The sequence below is a fragment of the Emys orbicularis genome, chromosome 1 (genome assembly GCF_028017835.1).
Source record: "Emys orbicularis isolate rEmyOrb1 chromosome 1, rEmyOrb1.hap1, whole genome shotgun sequence".
NCBI classification, from domain to species: Eukaryota; Metazoa; Chordata; order Testudines; family Emydidae; genus Emys; species Emys orbicularis.
The window spans coordinates 66,781,171-66,802,508 of NC_088683.1; the positions used below are offsets into that span (position 1 = coordinate 66,781,171).

A 21,338-nucleotide genomic window follows, 5' to 3' on the forward strand; every position below is an offset into this window, starting at 1 on the left:
TGCAATTCACCCTCTCTCTCTCCCTCCTTCCCCACCCCCCTTCTTGAATTGCGCCGCGTTACTAGCGATCCCTGTTCCCAAAGCGTACGGGAGAGAAGAGAGCAGAGTCCCCCCCTCCTCCTCCACCACCAGCACCGCTACCACCATCACCTCCTCCTCCTCCCCTTCTCTCCTTTTTGGCAGCACCAGGACGTCCGGTGTGCGGTGGTGGCAGCGAGCGGCGAGCGCTCGGGTTGAATCCCCCCCGCACCCCCCTCTCCAGCTTTCAAGGTGCTCGGAGCGATTGTTCCCGGCTGAGCAGCGGCAGCGGCAGGATGAGCACACGAGGGGAAGGAGCCGGCCAGCCTTCCACTTCCACTGCTGCCCAGGAGCAACCTGCAGCCACAGCGCCTCAGAAGAGAGGACGGGGCAGACCCAGGAAGCAGCCACAAGTCAGTACCCGCTCCCTACACGGAGCGCGCGCGAGAGGAGCCGAGCGTGGCCATGGACGGGCTCCCGCTGCCACTGGAGTCCTGGGGACTGGACAAGGCGGCGGGGGTGCGGGGGGGGGAGCTTTGTTGCGCGCCCTTCCCCGCTAAGCACTGAAGAGGCTCCGCCGCACGCGCCGGGAGAGGGGCCGGAGCTGCCCGCCGGAGGGGGGAAAGGCGCAGCGGCGGCGCGGGGTGGGTTGCCGGGCAGAGGCGCTGGCTATTGTGCGCGGCGTGGTGGTGGTGGCAGCGCTGTTCAATGGAAACGTGCAGCATGGAGCAGCGCAGAGCCGGCCAACCAGCGCGCGCTGGGTCATCCCCGAGCAGAGTTTGAAATTGCGAGAGGGCGAAGGGACTGAGCTGCGCTGGCTCCCTCCTCTCGGAGCCTTTGCAAGCTCCGGGGCTGTGGGGGTCGGGTCCCACCGGGGGCTGCTGCCGCCTCCGAGCTTGATCAGCCCAACCCCTAGATCCTGGAGCTGGGGGGTGCGGCTGTAAAATCGCTTGGCTTTTGGTCCCCCCGACCCCCCTTCGTGTGCACGAAGGTGCCCCCCACTCCCGGCGGCGGGGAGAGGCTGCTGGAGAGGGGCAGCGCCGCAGTCACAACACCTTTTGCATTTCCGGAGCCCTTTGCCAGGCAGGTCGTTCTTCCACCTCGGGGGGGGGGGGCTGTTCCGGGTTCTGGCGCTCCCCCCTCGCTTTGCACCCCTGGTCAGTTTCAGGGACTCCAAAAAAGGGGCGCATCGGGCCCCTCTTCGCTTGCAGGACCCGACTCGGGTTGAAGCTTGCTAGACTTGTGCCCCCCCCCCCCCCCTTCCTTTCCTGGAGTGACATTGCCACTCTGCTTCCCCGAGTCCGGCTTTTTCCACCCCCTCTGAAGCGGTGTATGCTGCGGGGATTTTGCCTGCGGATGCAACCAATTAAGCTTGCAGCTTTGCAGGGGCTGCATGGGGAAGCACCGAGCTGGAGGTTTTGTTTGCCATAATTCGCAGGCTTCGGAAGTACCGATTGGAAGTGTGTGGGGATTTCTAGTGAGCTCATTTAAACTGACTTCCGCGGGCTTTAAACATGTTTACTCCATTCGTTAGCATCTCACCACTTCCTTCAAAGCATGTCAGATGATTAGAAAATATTATGCAGAACATCCTCGAAAACATCCCCCTAAACTGGGGGATATGCGGCTGCTCCTGCCCCTCCAGTGTGCTCCTGAAAAATGCACATAAAATACTTATGGAAAACCACAAAACTGGAGCCCCACGTTTTCCCGCTCTGCCCTGTGACACTTATTCAGCTTTGCGATCTCAGCTTTATACCCCACAAACTCAGTTTACACCTAGCTCCGACAACGTGGTCTTGCAACAAAACCAACCAGTAGCATTGGGCTCTGCAAGTTTTGAGCATGGCTTTTTTTAGCATTTGAATGGCTCGGAGAGAAAGAAAATTGCATCTCCTAAAACGTGTTCGATCCAGATGTGCACCATGTCGCTCTGGCTCGCAACTGAGAATCATATCATTTAATCTCCTTTCCAGACTATCTAAATGTACCAGGGAATTTAAAATCTGAAGGGTTTTAGGCTGGTTTAAGTTAACAAACTGTATTTAATTAGTTTTACCACATCCTGTAATCTGAATGAAATGTTCAATATTTAGAACTAGACGAGTTTTATAGTATTTATGATTCACTGAATAAATATTTGGAATCCGAACTATTAGTCATTCATATCCATTTTAATGACTGGTTTATTTACTATCAAACACAGGGACCAGTTAAGAAAATTGCTAAAATAATCACTGTTCTTGTGTAGATATGTTAAACTTTTTCTTTACAGATATTTTATTTCCACAAATATTTGCATGCCAAAAATCTGTTGTAAAGAAATCTTTACATTTACATTTTAACAAAAGACAATTAAGTTTGGACAAATGCAAACTTCATAAAACAAAGGCAAATAAAAAAAATCAATTTGTGTCCTTAAGAGAAAACTGCAGATTACTTCCCAGTTTTTCAGTATTGAGCTTTTTCAAAAAATGTTTGTGATAGAAACTACATACCATAGTTGTATACTTTTATGATGAAACATAAATGAAATGGGTAATTAATTTTGAAAAACCATCTTTCCACAAAGTTCACAATCGCCATCCCTGTTAACAATTTGTGTTTTCTGGTATGTTTTACTGTTGTTAGAATATGCAAATTTTCATGATGTTCTTACATAATTACAATTTAAATGATAGACTCATAGACTTTAATATGCAAACTAGAGTTCTCTACTTCACTTTAAACTTTGTATCATTCTGTGACGTTGTGCATATTCATTTATACTTCATGTTTTTAGGTAGCTCTTCAGTTGTTGTTTATACTTAAGGTCTATTTGGGTAGTGTCTTGTGGAGATTCTTGCTACAATAGCATGTTTTCCTGTGTTTAGGAACCAACTGGAGAACCATCTCCTAAAAGACCAAGAGGAAGACCAAGAGGAAGCAAAAACAAGAGTCCCTCTAAAGCAGCTCAGAAGGTGAGATTATGAGAGAGAGAGAGAGAGAGAGAGAGAGAGAGCGAGAGAGAGAGTTCTTAACAATTACTGTCCACTCATCAGTTAGTTTCCAAATTATTCCAGTCATTCAGCCTTTGAACTGTAGGGTTTGAACCATTTTTAATAATGGAGGCCACATATTTTCTGCATTTTACCTTTGTAAGATCAGAGTTAACATTTGCTGCAGAAAGACCCTAGCACAGAACATATGAGGTCAATTTACTTTTTGTACAGTGCATGCAGTATGAAATAATATGACATATTTGAGGTATTGATTGAGATCTTCTGCAGCTAGCATTGTGGTCTAGAAAGAAAATCAATATTATTAATTATTATTAGTAGTAGTATTTTCCCAGTTTAAGATTTAAACAGTCTTCTATGCACAAAAATGAAAATTCATTGCCTGTACATTTATTTACATTACTACTTCAAAACAAATCTGTCTATTAAAGCTAAGTGCTTTGTCAAACATGTGCTAATTAGAAGTAAATCCAATTATGTGTTGATAGAAATATTTCTTGAAATTTACAGTTTTAAATTGTGATGGTAAAGTAAACTGTGAGTTACAGTAACAGCCTGCTATGTATTGTTTAGTAATCACTTTCAAAGAGGTTGTTTCTTGAAACAATATTAGTCTTTTGAACCAGTCCTACAATTTGGTGTTGCTAGCAGATACATACCATAGTGGTTCTGAATAGTTTAGCAATGGTACAGTCCAGTCCAGTGAAGACAATCTTTTTAGTTCATAGATTTTAAATTGCAAGTTCAACCTGAAAAACTAGCTTAATTTAAATTTAAATTTGCCAATGCTGTGCATTATAAAATCTTGCTAACAAGGCTAATAATACATTTATATATGACATTTTTTTGGTGAACATAAGTAAATAGAAGTATGTAGTTTTGAAAATAAGTACAGGAGTAATGGTTCTGTGGAGGTGTCCACAGCAGTTAGCACTAATTTACAGGTACTAAGTTGAAAACAAAAGGTTGTGAAATGTGGGAGTGAACTGTGGTGCTTAAGTGTATCAGTGGGTTTTATGTTATGTGGTAAAATGTGTGTTGGAAGATGGCTGTTGGCTCATCTAATTATGGTTAATTTTTAAATGTGGTTTACTTTGTGCCTGTGGGCACTGACCATGTTAAGTTCGATAGTTTTCAGTGTTATAAATTACCATAGCAACTAGTGATAAATATTAAGTTCTTTCATGTCTGTTTTAAATGTTTTGAATATTAGCTGAAGGAACATTTTCCTACAGTGTTTGAATTTCCAATTGTTTTTTAGTGTCTGGGCTGGGAAAAAACAGTATATTCAATCAATAAACGTATACGTTGGTAAAAATTGTACTTTTCAGGTTAGATATTTAAAATATACAGAAACCACTTTGCTACCCTAATAAGTGTAGGTATTTAGGTTTTTTTCTTTGTATAGTTAAAAATGTACATCAGATTCAGTATTAAACAGTTTAAAATTAATTCTTCAAAAGAGAGAAAACACATTTTTATTAGTTTGGAAAATCAAAATTTAAGATTAAACGTTTTGAATATTACTGTTGGAAGATTTCTAGCAAGAATAAAATTTTAAAGTAATTCTTCATCGAAATGTATTTTTAAAAGATATTTCTAGTAGAAATGTTAAAAGCTGTTAATAAATCTGAATGATTTAAAATCATCATAAATTAGAAAAGACTTTTTTATTATACAAAATTATATATTATGCAGTTTAGTTACGTTCAGATCATTTTGGTGCATGTAGTTCCTTTTTAGTCTGAATTAAGAACTGAACAAGTTAATAGCACCTTTTTGATTTTCAGAGTTCACCAAGTAACTACTGTAACTAAGGCAAACTCTACAGAATGTTATGTGTAATAAAATTTGACCAAGGGACACGTCTTATTTACTATTAAAAAATCTTTGATGTTTCCTTAAATATAAGTCTGATGTGGTTTTTTTTTTAATTTTTGTGATGGAATGATTGTTAAAATATGTATCTTGGGTAAGATGCACAAGTCTTTGGTAAATATTCCAAAGTGTAAAACAGTTGTAGAACTTTTAAAAATAAGTAAATAAATAAATAAAGTAAAAGCTTTGGGATCATGTTTCAACTAGCTATTTGTTGCTCTTTTTTAAAATAGATGTTGTAATATCACATTTGACACCTCAAAGTTTTTATTTTATACAATTTCTTTTATGATAAATCTCATAGTAAACATGAATTGAAAAGTTTGCTCGTTTAAAAACAAACAAAAACTCATGGTTCAGTTGTTGTTGGTATCACTTTTTAAAATAATGAATTACAGTTGTAATTTTCTGACATATATATTAATATATATTAATTGAACGGGCTCTATATCCTTTTCCAACTCTCAAAGCCTTGCTTGTTAACTTTGCTAAGACCCTATACATGTAAACTTGGTTGCTCTACATGCAATTGAAAATTGCTGGAATTTTCTATAGAATAGTGTGTGGCCTATGATTTTCAAAGTGAGCTCATTGAAATATACCATAGTGTTCACAACATGTAAGATAAACGTACACCACTAGAACCCACAGAGCGGACGTGAGAAGGCACTCATGATTAATTGATCGGGTGTTCTCTTGCAAACCATTACACATAACAATTAAAAATGTATTACACAAACTGGCAGAGAGCTAAAAATACTCAGACAAGTATTGGAGCTTTGTTTTGTTATACTTTAAAAAGTAAATACCCTTAAATCAGTTGAGGCACCATTTTCCCTGTGATCATGATTCCGTGGTATATTTAAAATTTCTTGGTGTATGGTTTTTTTTTTGTTTTTTTTTTACTTGCAGAGCTTGTGTTTGGACTTAGTAAACTGGCCTTGGGGCATTTGAAAACAAACTGTGCTTGTTAGGAAATTAGCAATGTGAAACTTGACAATGCATGCAGAATGTTGCAAGACCAATTGGACAGCTAATAATGTAGCAATTACTCTAATGTCAGGTAATACACACATAAAAACTGACTTGCATATAATACATATCTAGGCTTGGAAAGATGGATTTTTATCTGTAAATGTTTGTTGGTGAACGTTGATTTCACTGTTCACACACAAATCAATGAAAAATATTTCCATCAATAATAATCAAAATTTACATATAAGCAAAGTAAGAAAAATGCTGTGTGATAACTGGAGTTTGATTTAAGGATATTTACTTTGCATAATTTGATGTGATCACAATTTATGTTTGATCGGTTATAAAGCTTTATCTTTTTTAATCTCAATGTCTGCTGTCATTAAATAATTATTGTCTGACACTCTCATAATTTCCTACAACTGTGAAAATTTAAATTGATACAATTTTTAAAAAAATGCTTAAAACCCATGATTTTGTGCAACAGTGAAAATTTAAATAGATGAAAATAAAAAAGGCTTAGAAACAAACCAATATCAGTCAAAATTATATAAAAATAGAATTCTACCACGCTTATACATATTTATTACATGTATGTATTAGATGAATACATAAGGTAAACCTGCATTTTACAAAAAAACACCCCAACCTCTCAGTCACTTTAATTTTCCACAAACAGTGAATGCGAATAACATATTAACAGATGACAAGTAGGAGACAGACATAAAAGGACTCTAATCACATTGTACTAGAGTGTTTAGATTACTCTATCATTGGAGCTTATGTCTCTGAACAAGTCCTGCTCTCATTGATTTAAACCAAAAATGGAGGTATTCTCTTTTCTAAGGTTTATCTGTTTGACTTTGCAAAAAGAACAACATATTGACATCCCTCTATTATCTTCTTGGTTGCTCCGTACCTATGTTTTATTTGTTAGACTGAGGTAGCACTGTTACCGGTACATCTCCATTTCCCTTATGCATTCAGGGCTTTTCTTTGTTTAGCTCCTATATTTGTGCATGATAAAATTTCCCTTTTTTGGAATGAAAAAACACGCTTTTGGAGTAAAACGATAGAAATAGTTACTATGTGCCATAACAGAAAACTTCAGAAATGCATCCCAAAAAGTGCTCTTATGTCAAATTCACCTTCAATTTAAAAGTTTAGGTCCGGCTCAACTAAAATAGAGTCATTTGTTTTTCATTAGAATGAAATTAAATAACTCAAAAACGCGTGAGTTGGGAAATGCACACTTTGCAAACAAAAGTTAGTGGTACTGTTTGTATCTACACTTTGTTATATGCCTTCTATGAAGAGAGGTTTGTGTCTCTAAGTTAAATAGTCAGGTGAAATCCTGGCCCTGTTGAAATCAGTGAGAGTTTTGCCACTGACTTCTTTGGGGCCACAATTTCACCCTACATTGGTTGATGAAAATCTAGTTGACCTATGAGGAAAGGTTAAAAAAACTGGCCTTGAGAACAGAAGACTGGGGGGAGGGGGAACCTGTTAACAATCTTCAAATATATTAAGAGCTGTTGTAAAGAGAACTGTGATCAATTGTTCTTCATGTCCACTGAAGGTAGGACAAGAAGTAATGGGCTTAATCTGGAGCAAGGGAGATTTAGATTAGATGTTAGGAAAAACTTTCTAACTGTAAGGGTAGTTAAGCTCTGGAGTAGCCTTCCCAGAGAGTTTGTGGAATCCGCATCACTGGAGGTTGTTAAGGACAGGTTAGACAAACACCTGTCCGGGATGGTCTAGGTTTACTTGGTCTTGCCTCAGTGCAGGGGATTGGACTTGATGATTTCTTCAGGTCCCCTCCAGCCCTGCATTTCTATGATTCTATGTGATGTACAAGTGGCCATTGCACCTAAAACATGGAGACTACAGCCACTGAGATGTTTTCAGTAAGATGTGTCAGGCAGGACACCCTGTTTAGTGATAAACTGGGTAAATATGACATGGAAGCTATAACAAGATTATGTCTGTTCAGTACCTCAGAGTCCTTTTATTATTGTTTTTAACAAAGTGACTTCAGTAGAGGGACACTTCATTGTGCAAGTTCTCTTGACTAGGTTCGACAATAGTGATCTTTGTTGAGAGAGCTATCAATTACTCCAGCTGACCTATGCCTCTGACACATTTTATCTTGACATCTCAACAGATCATTTTGCAAAACAGATAGAGTATACAAGATATGGATTCTGTTGCATTTGGGTTTGTGCTTGACAATATATGGATGCCCAAAGAACACTTTATATCCATTCAATTATTTACACTCATCTTGTCTTGTTAATTGCCTTCAACTGCACAGTTTCAGTTTCTGCTTGGCATTGCCCACCCATGCACCAAGGAGGCGCCGGTGGTGGGAAAGTCAGACTCCATTTTTGCGAGCCCAGGACAGTGTGAGGTTATGAAGCAGCTTCAAGTCGCCTTGTGCTACTGAAGCTTAGATGAATTGCAGACCTTTCCATTGACTGTTAATTGCCTTTAATATGAAAAAGATTGAAGTGGCAGTTGTGATAGCATGAAAAATACCATTTTTTCAGACATATTTTGTGCTCAAAAAGCTACTTAATTCAGTTCCACTCCCAAAATGTTTTATCACAGCTATTAATTGCTTCTAATATTGCACATGAAAGTGTGTTAATTTAAAAAAAAGAAAAACACCCTTAAACTGCATATATGCTAACCTTCCCTCCCCTTGCTCAGCCCTCCTCTGTTTTATGTTCAGTGTTAAATGTTGTTGTGTTATGTTATATAGAGCAAAGTCATGTCTCAGCATGTTGAGTCATGTGCTGAGATATAACCCAATACAACACACCTTACTCTACATTGCATCAGAGGATTAAAAAGAAACAGCTTCCTTTGATTAAGCAGGTATAAACTGCAGTGGATAGCTGAGATCACTTGCAAGCTGCCGCCTAAATAATACTGTTTGTTATGTTTAGGAGGTTTGGTGCTCTCTCTGGATTTGTCCCTCGCTCAAGACACAACAGTGTAATAAAAGCAAACAGTTAGCAGAGTAATTAGATTAAATTGCTCTAAATATCTATTAAAAAGGCAAAGTAGTGCTGTTGTGTTGATGTGTTTAACTTCTTGTTAATTAAATTTTACATTTTTCCACACAATTTTATTTATTTGACAGGATCACTGCTAAATAACTAGTCATGACTCCAGGTATTTATATTGTGACAATATTGTGCTCCCAAAGTAAACTTGTGCTATATTTGTCAAAATATTAATATTAATAATAATTAAATATCCCAGTGAAAAACTGGAACTATGTTTCCTAGATTCCTTGTCTTTACTATCATCTTTTGACCATTATTTTCCTTCTTGTTTGTTCAAGAAGTGTTTTGTCTTTGCCTTTTAGAGTAGAGATAAAATGTCCATTACGGAAGTCCTTGTCATTCATCTTCTGCAGTTTAGTCTATGGAAACCTTCCTGTTTGCTTACAGCATCTCTCTGTACCAAAACATAATGAACTGGAATGCACTTCTGTTTGCCCAGCTCACCTCTGGGAAAGATTTGGTTTTGATAAGAACTATAGAAATGTTTTTCTTCTGACATGAGGTGGAAATCATATACATCACTAACATAGTGCCTTTCATTCCAAAGGGTCCTGAAGCACTTTACAAACTGATATACAAACTATACACAGGGAACACTATCCACTACTGAATGTAGCCACCTCTGGGGTGAAACATATTGTTAACAGCTCTCAGCCACACTGCATGAAGTTTAGGACTGGAAATGAAGATTGATTATTCAAAGAAATCTGCATGTACTCTTTCCAGTCAAGCTACTTTATATAGTCTAGGTCAGGGGTTCTCAAACTGGGGGTCGGGACCCCTCAGGGGGTCGCGAGATTATTACATGGGGGGGGGTTGCGAGCTGTCAGCCTCCACCCCAAACCCCCTTTGCCTCCAGCATTTATAATGTGTTAAATATATTTAAAAGTGTTTTTAATTTATAAGGGGGGGTCACACTCAGAGGCTTGCTATGTGAAATTAGTCACCAGTACAAAAGTTTGAGAACCACTGAGTTCAACCATTTAAATCCCTGTGTGGAGACTGCTATTCAGAAATAAACGGCCTTAATTCAGTTTATTTTTACTCACTTTATAAATGAACTAAACTGAACCAAATTAAGGCCACTCTAATTCTGACTAAATGAGAGTGTTCCATTGCAATGCGGATTTAAGTGGTGTAACTTCAAATCCACACCTTTAGTTAATTTGTATTAACTTTCCCAGGTGTCCCCATGTATACAAGCTCTAAGGCTTTGTCTACACTACACAGCTTTTAGCGATATGGCTGTGCTGCTACAGCTGTGCCACTAAAAGGCACGCAGTGTAGCGCAGTGTAGCTGCTGTTTGTTGGCAAAAGATAGCTCTCCTGCCGACAGAAAACTTCCACCTACAACGAGCGGCATTAGCGCTGTCGGCAGGAGCACTCGACAAAACTTTTGCCTTTCGGGGGAGGGTGTGTGTTTTTTTAACACCTCTGAATGACAAAAGTTTTGTCTTTCAGTTGCCAGTGTAGAGAAAGCCTAAGTGTCTTAAAACCTGAAGCGTATTTCACTGAGTCACCCCCAGGGGTTCTCAAACTGGGAGTTGGGACTCCTCAGGGGGTTACAAGTTGTCAGCCTCCAATCCAATCTCCGCTTTGCCTCCAGCATTTATAAGGGTGTTAAATATATTTGAAAGTGTTTTTAATTTATAAGGGGGGGTGTCACACTCTGAGGCTTGCTATGTGAAAGGGGTCGCCAGTACAAAAGTTTGAGAACCACTGGGCTAGGTCAACTTACTGGGTTTTTTAAAGTTTGATTTCAAGACCAGGTTTGCTGTCGATCTAAAAAAGTTCATGTTCATTTTTTTAAGGACACTGGCAGCATGATCTTAGTTTTAAGAGTAGTAAAACCTTAAAAAAAGGAGGGGGATTGTTGCTCCTTTACTAAGATGTCAAGTGTTGATTTAGAACATTTTAAACTGATCCATTCTTAAAAATTAATGCCTCAGATAGTTCAAACAATAACTATGTGTCTATTGGACATCATACACTAAAATTAATCTCTATTTGCGCGGTCCAGCTTATAAGGACATAATAATGAAGGGTTTGAAGGGAAACAAAAACCTCTTAAATAGCTAGAGAATACAGCAAATGTACTTCTTTAAAAAGTATTCTCATAAGAGGGTTTCACCTTACATGTAACACTGGTATAAACTGTTAAAGAGCAAGTTTACTCTTTTAACAAGTCTAAGTGATAATTTTGCCCTTTAGGAATGTGAATTTTATTTTTCACACATTTCTTCTTGGTGAGATTTATTTCAAGGTCATTTCGCTGCACTTATAGTGTAGGGTTTATAGGGATTGGCCCCAGTACTTTCCCAGCTCTTCTTGTGGGATTCATTTTACATGACAAGGCATTACACACATTTTACAGAGATATGCCAATAAGTGATTTATGTAATGAGACAATTGACTCCTGAGGGGAAGGTCAAATACACACACTCCTTTGAAGAAGCAATATAGGAAAACACGTATAATACACCAGGCATACAAAAAACCCTTGATTCTAAGGAATGATTATGCACATAGGGTGAAATCCTGGCCCCATAGAAGGGAGTTTTGCCATTGACTTGAGTGCGGCAAGGATTTCACCTGTAGTTCACCTACCTAACTACCATTATTATTAATCAGATATTGACATATATATGGTGGACATACTTTGTCTGTAAATAACATTTTATATGTAATTTTTCATCCAAGGATTTCAAAGTTGCATTACAAAAGTGGGTAAGTATATCCCACGGTCACCAAGCAAACTAATGACAGAGTCCTGAATGGAATCGGTGTTTTCTCTTTTTGAGCTCCTTGCACTAATCGCTAGGCCATGCTTACATATCAGGTGCCATTTCTAGGGCACCTACTGTTGAATTTTCTTCAACACTTAAAATGAAGACATATTTTGGAATGGTGAAAGGTGTGTTCAGAGTTTAAAGGACGTGTTTGCACCTGAAAAGGAAAATGTTACTCAGAATCAGGAAAGTATCACTAAGTAGAAATACACACATGTTCAAGATGATATTCTTTGTCAAACATGCTGGTTTGCTTTCTGAACATTATCAATAGAGGAAAAACAGGCAGACCATTGCGAATAGTCCATCAGTTTTAAAAAAGTTTCCTTCCTTCTTGAAACAAACTGTATTCTTTTTACTCCACAAGAGGGGATTTTAATATCTTTAAGTCTATGCTATCAAATATTAGAAAAAGGAATGCAGTCAAGATTCAAGCCACAGGGGAGAGAGAGACGGAGACTTAATGCCACCCATCTAATCAGCAGATACATAATTATGGATAATATTACAAGAAATATGTTCCCAGTTACCAGCACTGCTAAATAATGTTGGCTTATCAAATACATTGTTTTTTCACTTTACAGAAAGCAGAAGCCACTGGAGAAAAACGACCCAGAGGCCGGCCCAGAAAATGGGTAAGTATTCCACTTCTAGTCATTTGATTTATTTTTCTGCTTTATAAAACGTTTTAATGCCATTCATTAGAAGAAGACTATTTCTATTTCATTTTTTTTAAAAGAATGTCTGTCTCATTTCTTTCTGTTCTGTTGGGTCGAGGAAAGGGTTAAGGCATCAGAAACCTTATCTCAACTTCCTACCTTTAGACTCTGATAGTTTGCTCAAGACACTTTACTACTAAATGTTTGCTGGCATTGAATACTTATATGTCTCTTATCAGCATGAAAAGAGTCTCAACTCTTCCTTCAAAAAAAGAGTAACAATGAGATAACTTGTTCTGTAATTGAGTAACAAAGGTTAAAGGGGGTATTATCAGGCATCAGAAAGTGATTATGAAAGGTGATAAAATTCAAATGCAGTGTGTACAAGATAAAGTTAAAAAAACAAAACCTCTTTGTCTCTTTAGTAATGCTCCACAGTCCCTGGGAAACAGAGTAAATTTCCACCTCCAAAATCCTTAAAAGGAACAAAAATAAACGTTGGGTAACTTGCACCTAATGTTTTCGCTGTCTGGGCAAGCTGTATACCTCACATAGACTGGGTGATTTGTTATATTTTTCATTTGTCTTGTTATTAAATTTTAAAATATTGCTCTTTCACACTACTATTGGCTCCCTGGATGTTGATGTCAGAGACAAATGTATTTTCAGAAGGTGCCCTTGATCCTCTTGTCATACAGATTTCTGGTCGCTTGGAGTCTAGAAATTCAGTGTTCAGTTGTTGAGTACTTCTTGTACATGTCCTTTTTTACTTCTCTCCCTTATACACACACTTTCAAAAGGAAAGTGATGAAAATGTCACCTGAGTTAATGGGAGAAATTGACAGTGCAACCATATGTTCCATAATAAATTCTCTATCTAGTTTTCCTTCTCCCATTACCTTTAACTTCTACACATCTGTCCTCTATTTTTTTCTATACTTCTTTTTACTACCTCATCTCTTCTTCTTCATTCCTTTATTATGTTCCTTCTTCTCTTCCCTCATCTTCATGTTGTCATTTTCCCTCCATTAGCTCATCCTTTTCCTTTCCAATATATATTAAGACTGTTGTCAAGACATCCAGGCTTCCTAGAGCTAAAACAGCACCACAGGAAGCTTATAACTACAACTGACATTCCCCAAAGTGTCAGCAGCTAAGCGCAAGAGAGGAGGGATGGCTTTAACATACACAATAAAAATAGTCCTATTGTGGTCCCGTGATAAAAGTGCCTGAGGATCTTCCTCTAATATTGTGGAGAAAATCAGACAGTCACATACAGTATATACTATACATGTCTACAGTATTTAGACTAGGCAAATTTTTTGTACACAGAGAAGAAGCCCATTGGCATTAGGAGATTAGATAGTTTATAAAAACTTACATGAATTGGTAACCTTCTCAAAGGTGGCTTGCATGAGGCAAACACTAAATAGCTCAGTAAAATGTATAGCAATTACTATCAGTTTCCTTATAAGGTTGTCTAGAGTTTACTAGGGCCTGAGATTGTATATGTGGATGCTAACTGAACTTGTCTAATCCTCACATTGGGTGCAGTCCCCAGGGAGGCAAAATGAATGGCTGTTTTATGAGAATAATTTATAACATCCAACCTATCTATACCACGTTTGGTGTATGCGGTTGTAGGCAGAAGGTTAACAACTCTGTGGGAATGGAAAGTGTCACAGTCTGTGGTGCTAAGAGGTGCACCATCCCAGGCATTGTATCTGGAGATTAAGCTGTATCTTCTCTGAAGAGAAAAAAAAAGGGTATTTTTTTTATAGTTGGCATATTATACTTTGGTTTGTGTAGCTTATACTGGCAAGAGCGAGCAGGCAGTAGTAACAAAGAAATAAATACGGTACAGTCCTTTGGATGAAAAAATTGAACTGCAGAAATAAATTCTTGACTCTCCCATAGAGGCAGTCTTCACTCTGCAACCAGTTTAATGCTTTCCAACAATGTCACTCATTTCCTTGAAATTAGAGAGTATTTTAAAGCTCTGCAGTATTTTCTTATTGCAAATATCAGAAACGGAATCCTTTACCCATTCGCTACTGTACTGGATGGTTGTTTTTTAGTGAATTTTAGAAATAATATATGAGCATGCACCTAACAATGGGATAAAGTTGTAGACATTGGGAAATAAAAGTGCCATTTTCTCTCTCCTGCTTTTCTTTTTTCCAGCTTGAGTCAGGCTTGCAGGCTCCTCTTTACATGTGGTAAAATGGAGAGTCATATCACATTTTATACATGAAAAAATATTGTTAAATCATTAGGAGCCATTATCATACCAACAATTTTTAAGCAGTACTGTATTTGCTGTGGAAATCTGTGAGGGATTCTACCTAAAAACAGATGGGCATGGCATAATAGGGCCCACTGTGTTTTAACATCTAGCTTCTGTTCAGAAAACACCCCTTTTTATCACATGAATTTCATTTGGGTTTTTAAAGTACATTAGTGGTTATTTTCTTTGTTAATCTAGTATGTTTGTATCAAGCATTACTTTAAACAGTTATGTATCAATTAAAATAAGGAATGCGTAGATTTCCTTTGTGTTTGCGGGGGGCAAGAAATTGTATAGGACGGATATTTTTCTAAGTTTGTAACCTATTTTTGTGAGTTTAGAGGTTTTGTGTCATATGTTGTTCATCAAATTGTAAAGTATTATTTCTGCTGTTTCCTTCAATATGCACATGCAGAAATAAACTAGCTAACAGACTTCTGTAGAATTCTGGTAGCCAGTCTTTCTGCCAGTTCAAATTAAGTATTTAATATTTGTGACTCACAATTTTTTTTAGAAGAAGGACTAAATCTAGTTGACTATGAATGTATAAAACCTGGAGAAAAAAGCTGAAGTGAAGTGAGTGGAAACCTGTTTTACCAGACGTGTACAATAAACAAAGTAATATTTTTAATAAAATAATGTGTACTTTGAAAAATAGTCCAGGAAGATAAGATCCTTGTCTGTTGAACAAACAATAAAGAGTGAGTGGCTCTATAGGAAATAAATATTTGGTTATAAAGAAAAGCCACCCACATTTAGAGTTAATTGATTAAAAGCACTGAAGATAATAAGGAAGAACCAGATGGGAACCATCATATTTGGAATCAGAAATTCAGTTTCAGTTGTAGTAGAACCCATCTGTCACCACAAGTTGCTGGACATATGTGTGCAGTACAATAAAACTTTGGGGGGAGAAAATCCTATTATTTTAATGATGAAAAACATTTATTTGTATGCTTGTTACTCTTTAATTTTAGAAGTTTTGATACAGGGATATGATCTAGGTTCTTTGATGCCAGTGGAACATGCAGATGAAGCAACCTGGCTTTTTATTAGGAGAATTACTATTGTATGTGTCATAGATGTTCACAGCAATTTACAGAGATAATAAAGACATGAGGCCCCATTGAAGTCAATGGGAGTTTTGCCATTGTCTTCAGTGGGGCCAGGATTTCACCTGTGGAGCCTAACCCTACTCACACTGGAGTCAGTGAGAAGCAGGAGTAGGTCTCCATTGCCATTTCCCAAGGAGCCTACACGTTAAACTTCCACATTTTTTACATTTGTGTAAGGCTAGTAATCTGAGTGAAGTACTGTGTTGGGGCAGGAGCGGAACGGAGACTGAATAAGCAGTTATAATATAATTCATTCCAATGGATCATATTGAAAAGTCCTGGAAATTTCACAGACTTCTAGTGCTCTCAAACTTCAGTTTAATGGCGAAACCTGAAACCTCATTCTGAAGATGATGCTTTAAAAGGGTATTTAGGTTTGTCTTTCTTTTTTTCCCTCCAGATTGGTTTTTAGCATTGTCTGATTTCACCCCCACGTTGTTTAAACGGAAACACAACTTTTCAAAAGCACATAAAATAGCCAGGCATATTCCAAAGCTCAATATGCAGATGTTATAACTTTGTAAGGGGTCTGGAGTTGATGTGGGTAAGTGACTGACATAATGATATAATAGTATGAAACTATCTGGTAATGGATTGTGCAAAGGAGGGACAAAACTCCAACAATAACTTGCTTATAACAACAGAGGGGAAGTAGTTAATTTCTAAGCACAGTGCGTGCACAAACACACACACACAGAACCATTGAAACACAAATAACAGATGAATGTGATTTGTTCGGATAACCTGACTTTTTCTTTCAGGCAGCTATATTTACTGCCAAATGTGCTAAAGAGTGCATTTCAAATTGGTAGCGATAAAACAAACAGAAGTAAACTCCATTTCCCTATGCAAGGGTTTGAGCTGATCTTAACATGCGTAGGTGGACAAGTCTATGTTTCTGAAGTTTAAGGGTGTAATCCTTCCCCCATTGAAGTCAATAGAAGTTATGCCATTGACGTCAGTAGGGCCAGGATTTCACCTTAAATGCCGAAAATTAGAGTAAGAGGTACAAAACTGTTTTTAAAAAAGTGAAGAAAATGATTTCTAGCTGATAACTTTTTCTCCAAATTATATAAATACATTAGAAGCAAGAGGAAGACCAAGGACAGGGTAGGGCCATTACTGAATGAGTGGGGGGAAACAATAACAGAAAATGTGGAAATGGCAGAAGGGATAAATAACTTTTTTGTTTTAGTTTTCATCAGAAAGTTTCGTAGCAATTGGACATCTAACTTAATGAATGCCTGTGAAAATGAGATAGGATCAGAGGCTAAAATAGGGAAAGAACAAGTTAAAAATTACTTAGACTTAGTTAGATGTCTTCAAGTCACCAGGGCCTGATGAAATACATCCTAGAATACTCAAGGAGCTGACTGAGGAGATAGCTGAGACATTAGCGGTTGTCTTCAAAAAGTCATGGAAGATGGGAGAGATTCCAGAGGACTGGAAAAGGGCAAATATAGTGCCGATCTATAAAAAGGGGAATAAGGACAACCCAGGGAATTACAGACCAGTCAGCTTAACTTCAGTACCCAGAAAGATGATGGGGAAAATAATTAAGCAATCAATTTGCAAACACCTAGAAGATAATAAGTAACAGTCACCATGGATTTGTCAAGAACAAATCATGTCAAACGAACCTAATAGCTTTCTTTGACAGGGTAACTAACTGTGTGGATGGGGGGGAAGCAGTAAATGTGGTATATCTTGACTTTAGTAAGGCTTTTAATATTGTCTCACGTGACCTTCTCATAAATAAACTAGGGAAATACAGCCTAGATAGAGCTACTATACTGTGGATGCATAACTGAATGGCAAACTGTTCCAAGAGAGTAGTTATCAGTGGTTCACAGTCAAGCTGGAAGGGCATATTAAGGGGGGTCCTGCAGAGATCTGTTCTGGGTCTGGTTCTGTTTAATATCTTCATCAATTATTTAGATCAGTGGTGGGCAACCTGCAGCCGCACATGGCCCATCAGGGTAATCCGCTGGCGGGCCGCGAGACAGTTTGCTTACATTGACCATCCACAAGCATGGCCGCCTGTAGCTCCCAGTGTCCGTGGTTTGCCGTTACCAGCCACGTTACCAGAGCTGTGGGAAGCAGTGGACATCATGTCCCTTTGGTCCGCGCCGCTTCCTGCAGCTCCCATTGGCCGTGAACTGCGAACGTCAATGTAAACAAACTGTTTCGCGGCCTGCCAGTGGAGCCGCGAGAGCTCCAGGGCCGGATCAAAACCGCTGGTGGGCCAGATCTGGCCCGCGGGCCGTAGTTTGCCCACCTCTATTGTAGAGCCTTATGAATGAATCAATGCAGGCAAGACTACTGCCTGTGGACGGTCATCATTTTACCCACCTAAAGATCTTGGATGGGCTTTTATAGCTATAGTGGTCAGACTAATTACTAGTGTCCTCACAATTCCTAAGCTGAAAGTGTAGACAAGTGACATGAAGTTAAGTTACATGAAGAACAAGTTAAAAGACTTAGAAAGCATCATATTTATTTATATCGTTTCCAAACAGGATGATCTGCAAAAAGTATAATCTCTCAAAAGGCTAGAATGACTGCAAAAGCAAGTTATCCAGCAACCTTTAAGATTATCTCTAATTACTGGTGAATTTTTAAAGATTCATAATTTTGCCATTTAATTATTTTCTTTCCATTTGGCATTCTGGAGAAGGAAAACAACTTCTCCATTCTGGAAGCCAATGAATGGAAAACATGCCTTAAAAACATATTCTGCCTTGGATATATTTAGAGAGGTGTGTGCATCTTCATTTCTGTACAAGCTTTGGGTAGGTCTAAGATCAGAGTCAAGTAAAGGATTTTGTATGTGATATCACAGTTATCATCCCTGCTCAGAATTTTGGAGCCAAATTCTCTGCTGGTATAAGTGGGTGTGACTCCATGGATGGCAATGGAGTTCTGCCCATTTATACCAGTAGAGAATTTGATCCTATATCTTTATGGACTACAGTTAGGGCACGTCTACATCTAAAATGTTGCATCAGCGCAGCTGCATCATGCATTGGCGCAGCTGCACCACTGTAGCGCCAACATAGTGCGGTCTACACGGAGGGTTAGGTCGGTATTTTTCACATCCCTGAGCGACGCAGTTGTACCGATATAGGTCTGTAGCGTAGACCAGACCTTAACAAGGGCTTTTATTTATATTATCAAAAGGGTAGTTCACTGATGCCCTCTATGCCAGAATGGGGTATCACAAGATGTCCAAGTTAACCAAAGAGCAAAACTTTGCATTTCTATAGCATTTTCTATCTGAGCTTCTCAAAGCATTCATAGTCATTAAAGGGAAACTGCCAATTCAGATTGGCCCCAAACAGCAAATGTTCATGGTTGAAAGTGAGGGAAATGCAATAAGTAAGGAAACAGTATCAATAGTGAAAAGTAAGTTGACATTTTAAAATGTTTATTTTTTATAATCTCAGGTGTTATTAGTAGCATAGGTAAGAAAGTTAGTGTATTTAAAAATGATTTTTCATTTGACAGTATCCCTTAATTTTCATAGCACTTCTTGTCAGGTAGGTAAGTATTCCTGCATCCCCTTTTTATATATGGGAAAACAGATTCAGGAGCTACATTGCCAAAAGGGTAGCCCACTTCTTCTGAGGGAATTTTGCGCCTCCAGTATGTGCAGCCACAGTTCAGTTGCAGGTACAGTTCTTACTACCTGTGTCTCTAAGGATCTGACTGCACAAATCAGTTAGGTAGAGGTACAAGCACTCAGATTTGCTCCTGCAGTTCAGTTTTTCTCCATGAAAATTTTGTGGGTATAAAAGGAGATGTTGAGCCTCAGCCTATTGAAAATGTACTCCATAGAGGTTAGGAGCCCAGTTTTTAAGACATTTAGGTATCTAACTACCATTGAAATAAATGGGAGTTAAGCAGCTAAATATTTTAGAAATTTGGCCCTAAGTGTCTTGCCCAGGGTCACATATGAAATCTTTGGAAGAGCCAGGAATAGAACTCTGATTTCCTGATACTTGCCTTGTATCATAGGAAGGTTGTCCTTTCTTAGTAGCTCTCACTTGTCTACAGGTTAGTTGATGGAGGGAAGCACACATTTGAATTGTTTCCCAAACCAATGCATCTGCTTGTTTCCAATTCCTATAGGCTAAAGATGCATCCAGCACATGTCTAGCTGTCAGGACAATGACGTAGGGAGGACTTGGAAGGGCCTTGCATACTCTTTGTGTACAAGATGGATGAGGGAGTGTCAGGACCAGCGTGAGTTTCTGTAACTGGGCTCTATTTTCTATTTTTCTATTTTCTAGTTTCTATTTGACGGAAGTGTGAATCCTAGTGAACTTATCTCCTTCTTAAATCTTCATTGCATATAAAACTCCTGCATTTGTCTTTTAAAATGAGAAATACAATCATCAAACCTAGCTGGATAATTCCTTAAATGTTCTGAATGTAAGTAATCTATTTTATTGAGACACAAGGTGATTTTTGCTATGGACACTGGACATGTCCAGTTAAAGGCCTGCCACCAGAGCTGGCACTAGGCATAAGCAGACTAAGCAATTGTTTAGGGGCCCTGAGCAGCTCAAGGGGGCCCCCTGTTTGATTTTTTTATTATTATTTTCATAAGAACTTGCCTGTGTTAGTATTTTACTCATTTTAAAAACTATATGTTTTCAAAAAGATCCGAAAATAAACACTCCAGGCTCAGCTTAGTTTATTAGTATGTGTTGGGGGCACGGGGGGAAACATTCCTGAATAGGACCCCCAATGGGCTAGCACCTCCACTGCCTCCCACTTCAGAAATAAAAAAGTCAACACCTTACACCCTTGAGTATATGGGGGTTGGGGGGAAACCTGACACAATGAATGGAATACCATGTGTAAAAGTGTCATCTGATGGTTAGGCTGAGAGTCAGGACTCCTGGATTCTCTTCCAGTTCTTACTCTCTATGTGGTATGGGGGAAGCCACTTAATCCCTCTGTGCCCAATGCTCATTTACACTGTGGCCTCTAGCGGTAATGATAATTTCCTCCCATTTTATACTGCTAGAGTGGTGATGTTTAGTGTAAATGATAATAAGGCCCTCTGTGCTTAAATTCACCCATCTGAAATAAGGAGTTTGATAACACTTACTACCAGTGATGCTTTAAGCCTGATTCTACATTCTTTACATACCCCAATTGGAGATCTGGATGCAATGCAGGTTTGAGTCTCTTCCGATGGTTTTGGGATGCTTAATGTTTGGAAAATGCTTTGAGGTCCTTGAATGAAATCATTGCATGATGTAAGTGCAAGCATTATTATTATTATTTCCTTTCCCTTAATCATAGGACAAAGGTTTGCTTCATATTGAAATTCAGTATTATATTTTAGTTACAGTACAGGATTTTCAACAAGAAAGGGGGCTGCTCTCATTAAATACAAGCACCTGATTCAGGAAAACCAGTTTTTATACCAACAATAATGTACTTTATATGTGTCTTTAGTTAGCATTGCCCATTTATAGCCACTCAATTTTGGTACAGGTTCAAATTAAAAAAGTGTGAGGAACACGGCAT

At 38.6% G+C, this 21,338-nt stretch overlaps 1 protein-coding gene across 1 annotated transcript in view; it reads left to right on the plus strand.

Annotated features, from left to right (window-relative positions):
- Window positions 1-314: 314 nt before the first annotated feature.
- Window positions 315-21,338, plus strand: part of HMGA2 (high mobility group AT-hook 2) — a 107,920-nt gene continuing 86,896 nt past the window's right edge. The window contains exons 1-3 of the mRNA XM_065402406.1: window positions 315-431; window positions 2,892-2,978; window positions 12,318-12,368. Coding sequence (XP_065258478.1) covers window positions 315-431; window positions 2,892-2,978; window positions 12,318-12,368 — 255 coding nt within the window. The remainder of the gene's footprint in view (window positions 432-2,891; window positions 2,979-12,317; window positions 12,369-21,338) is intronic.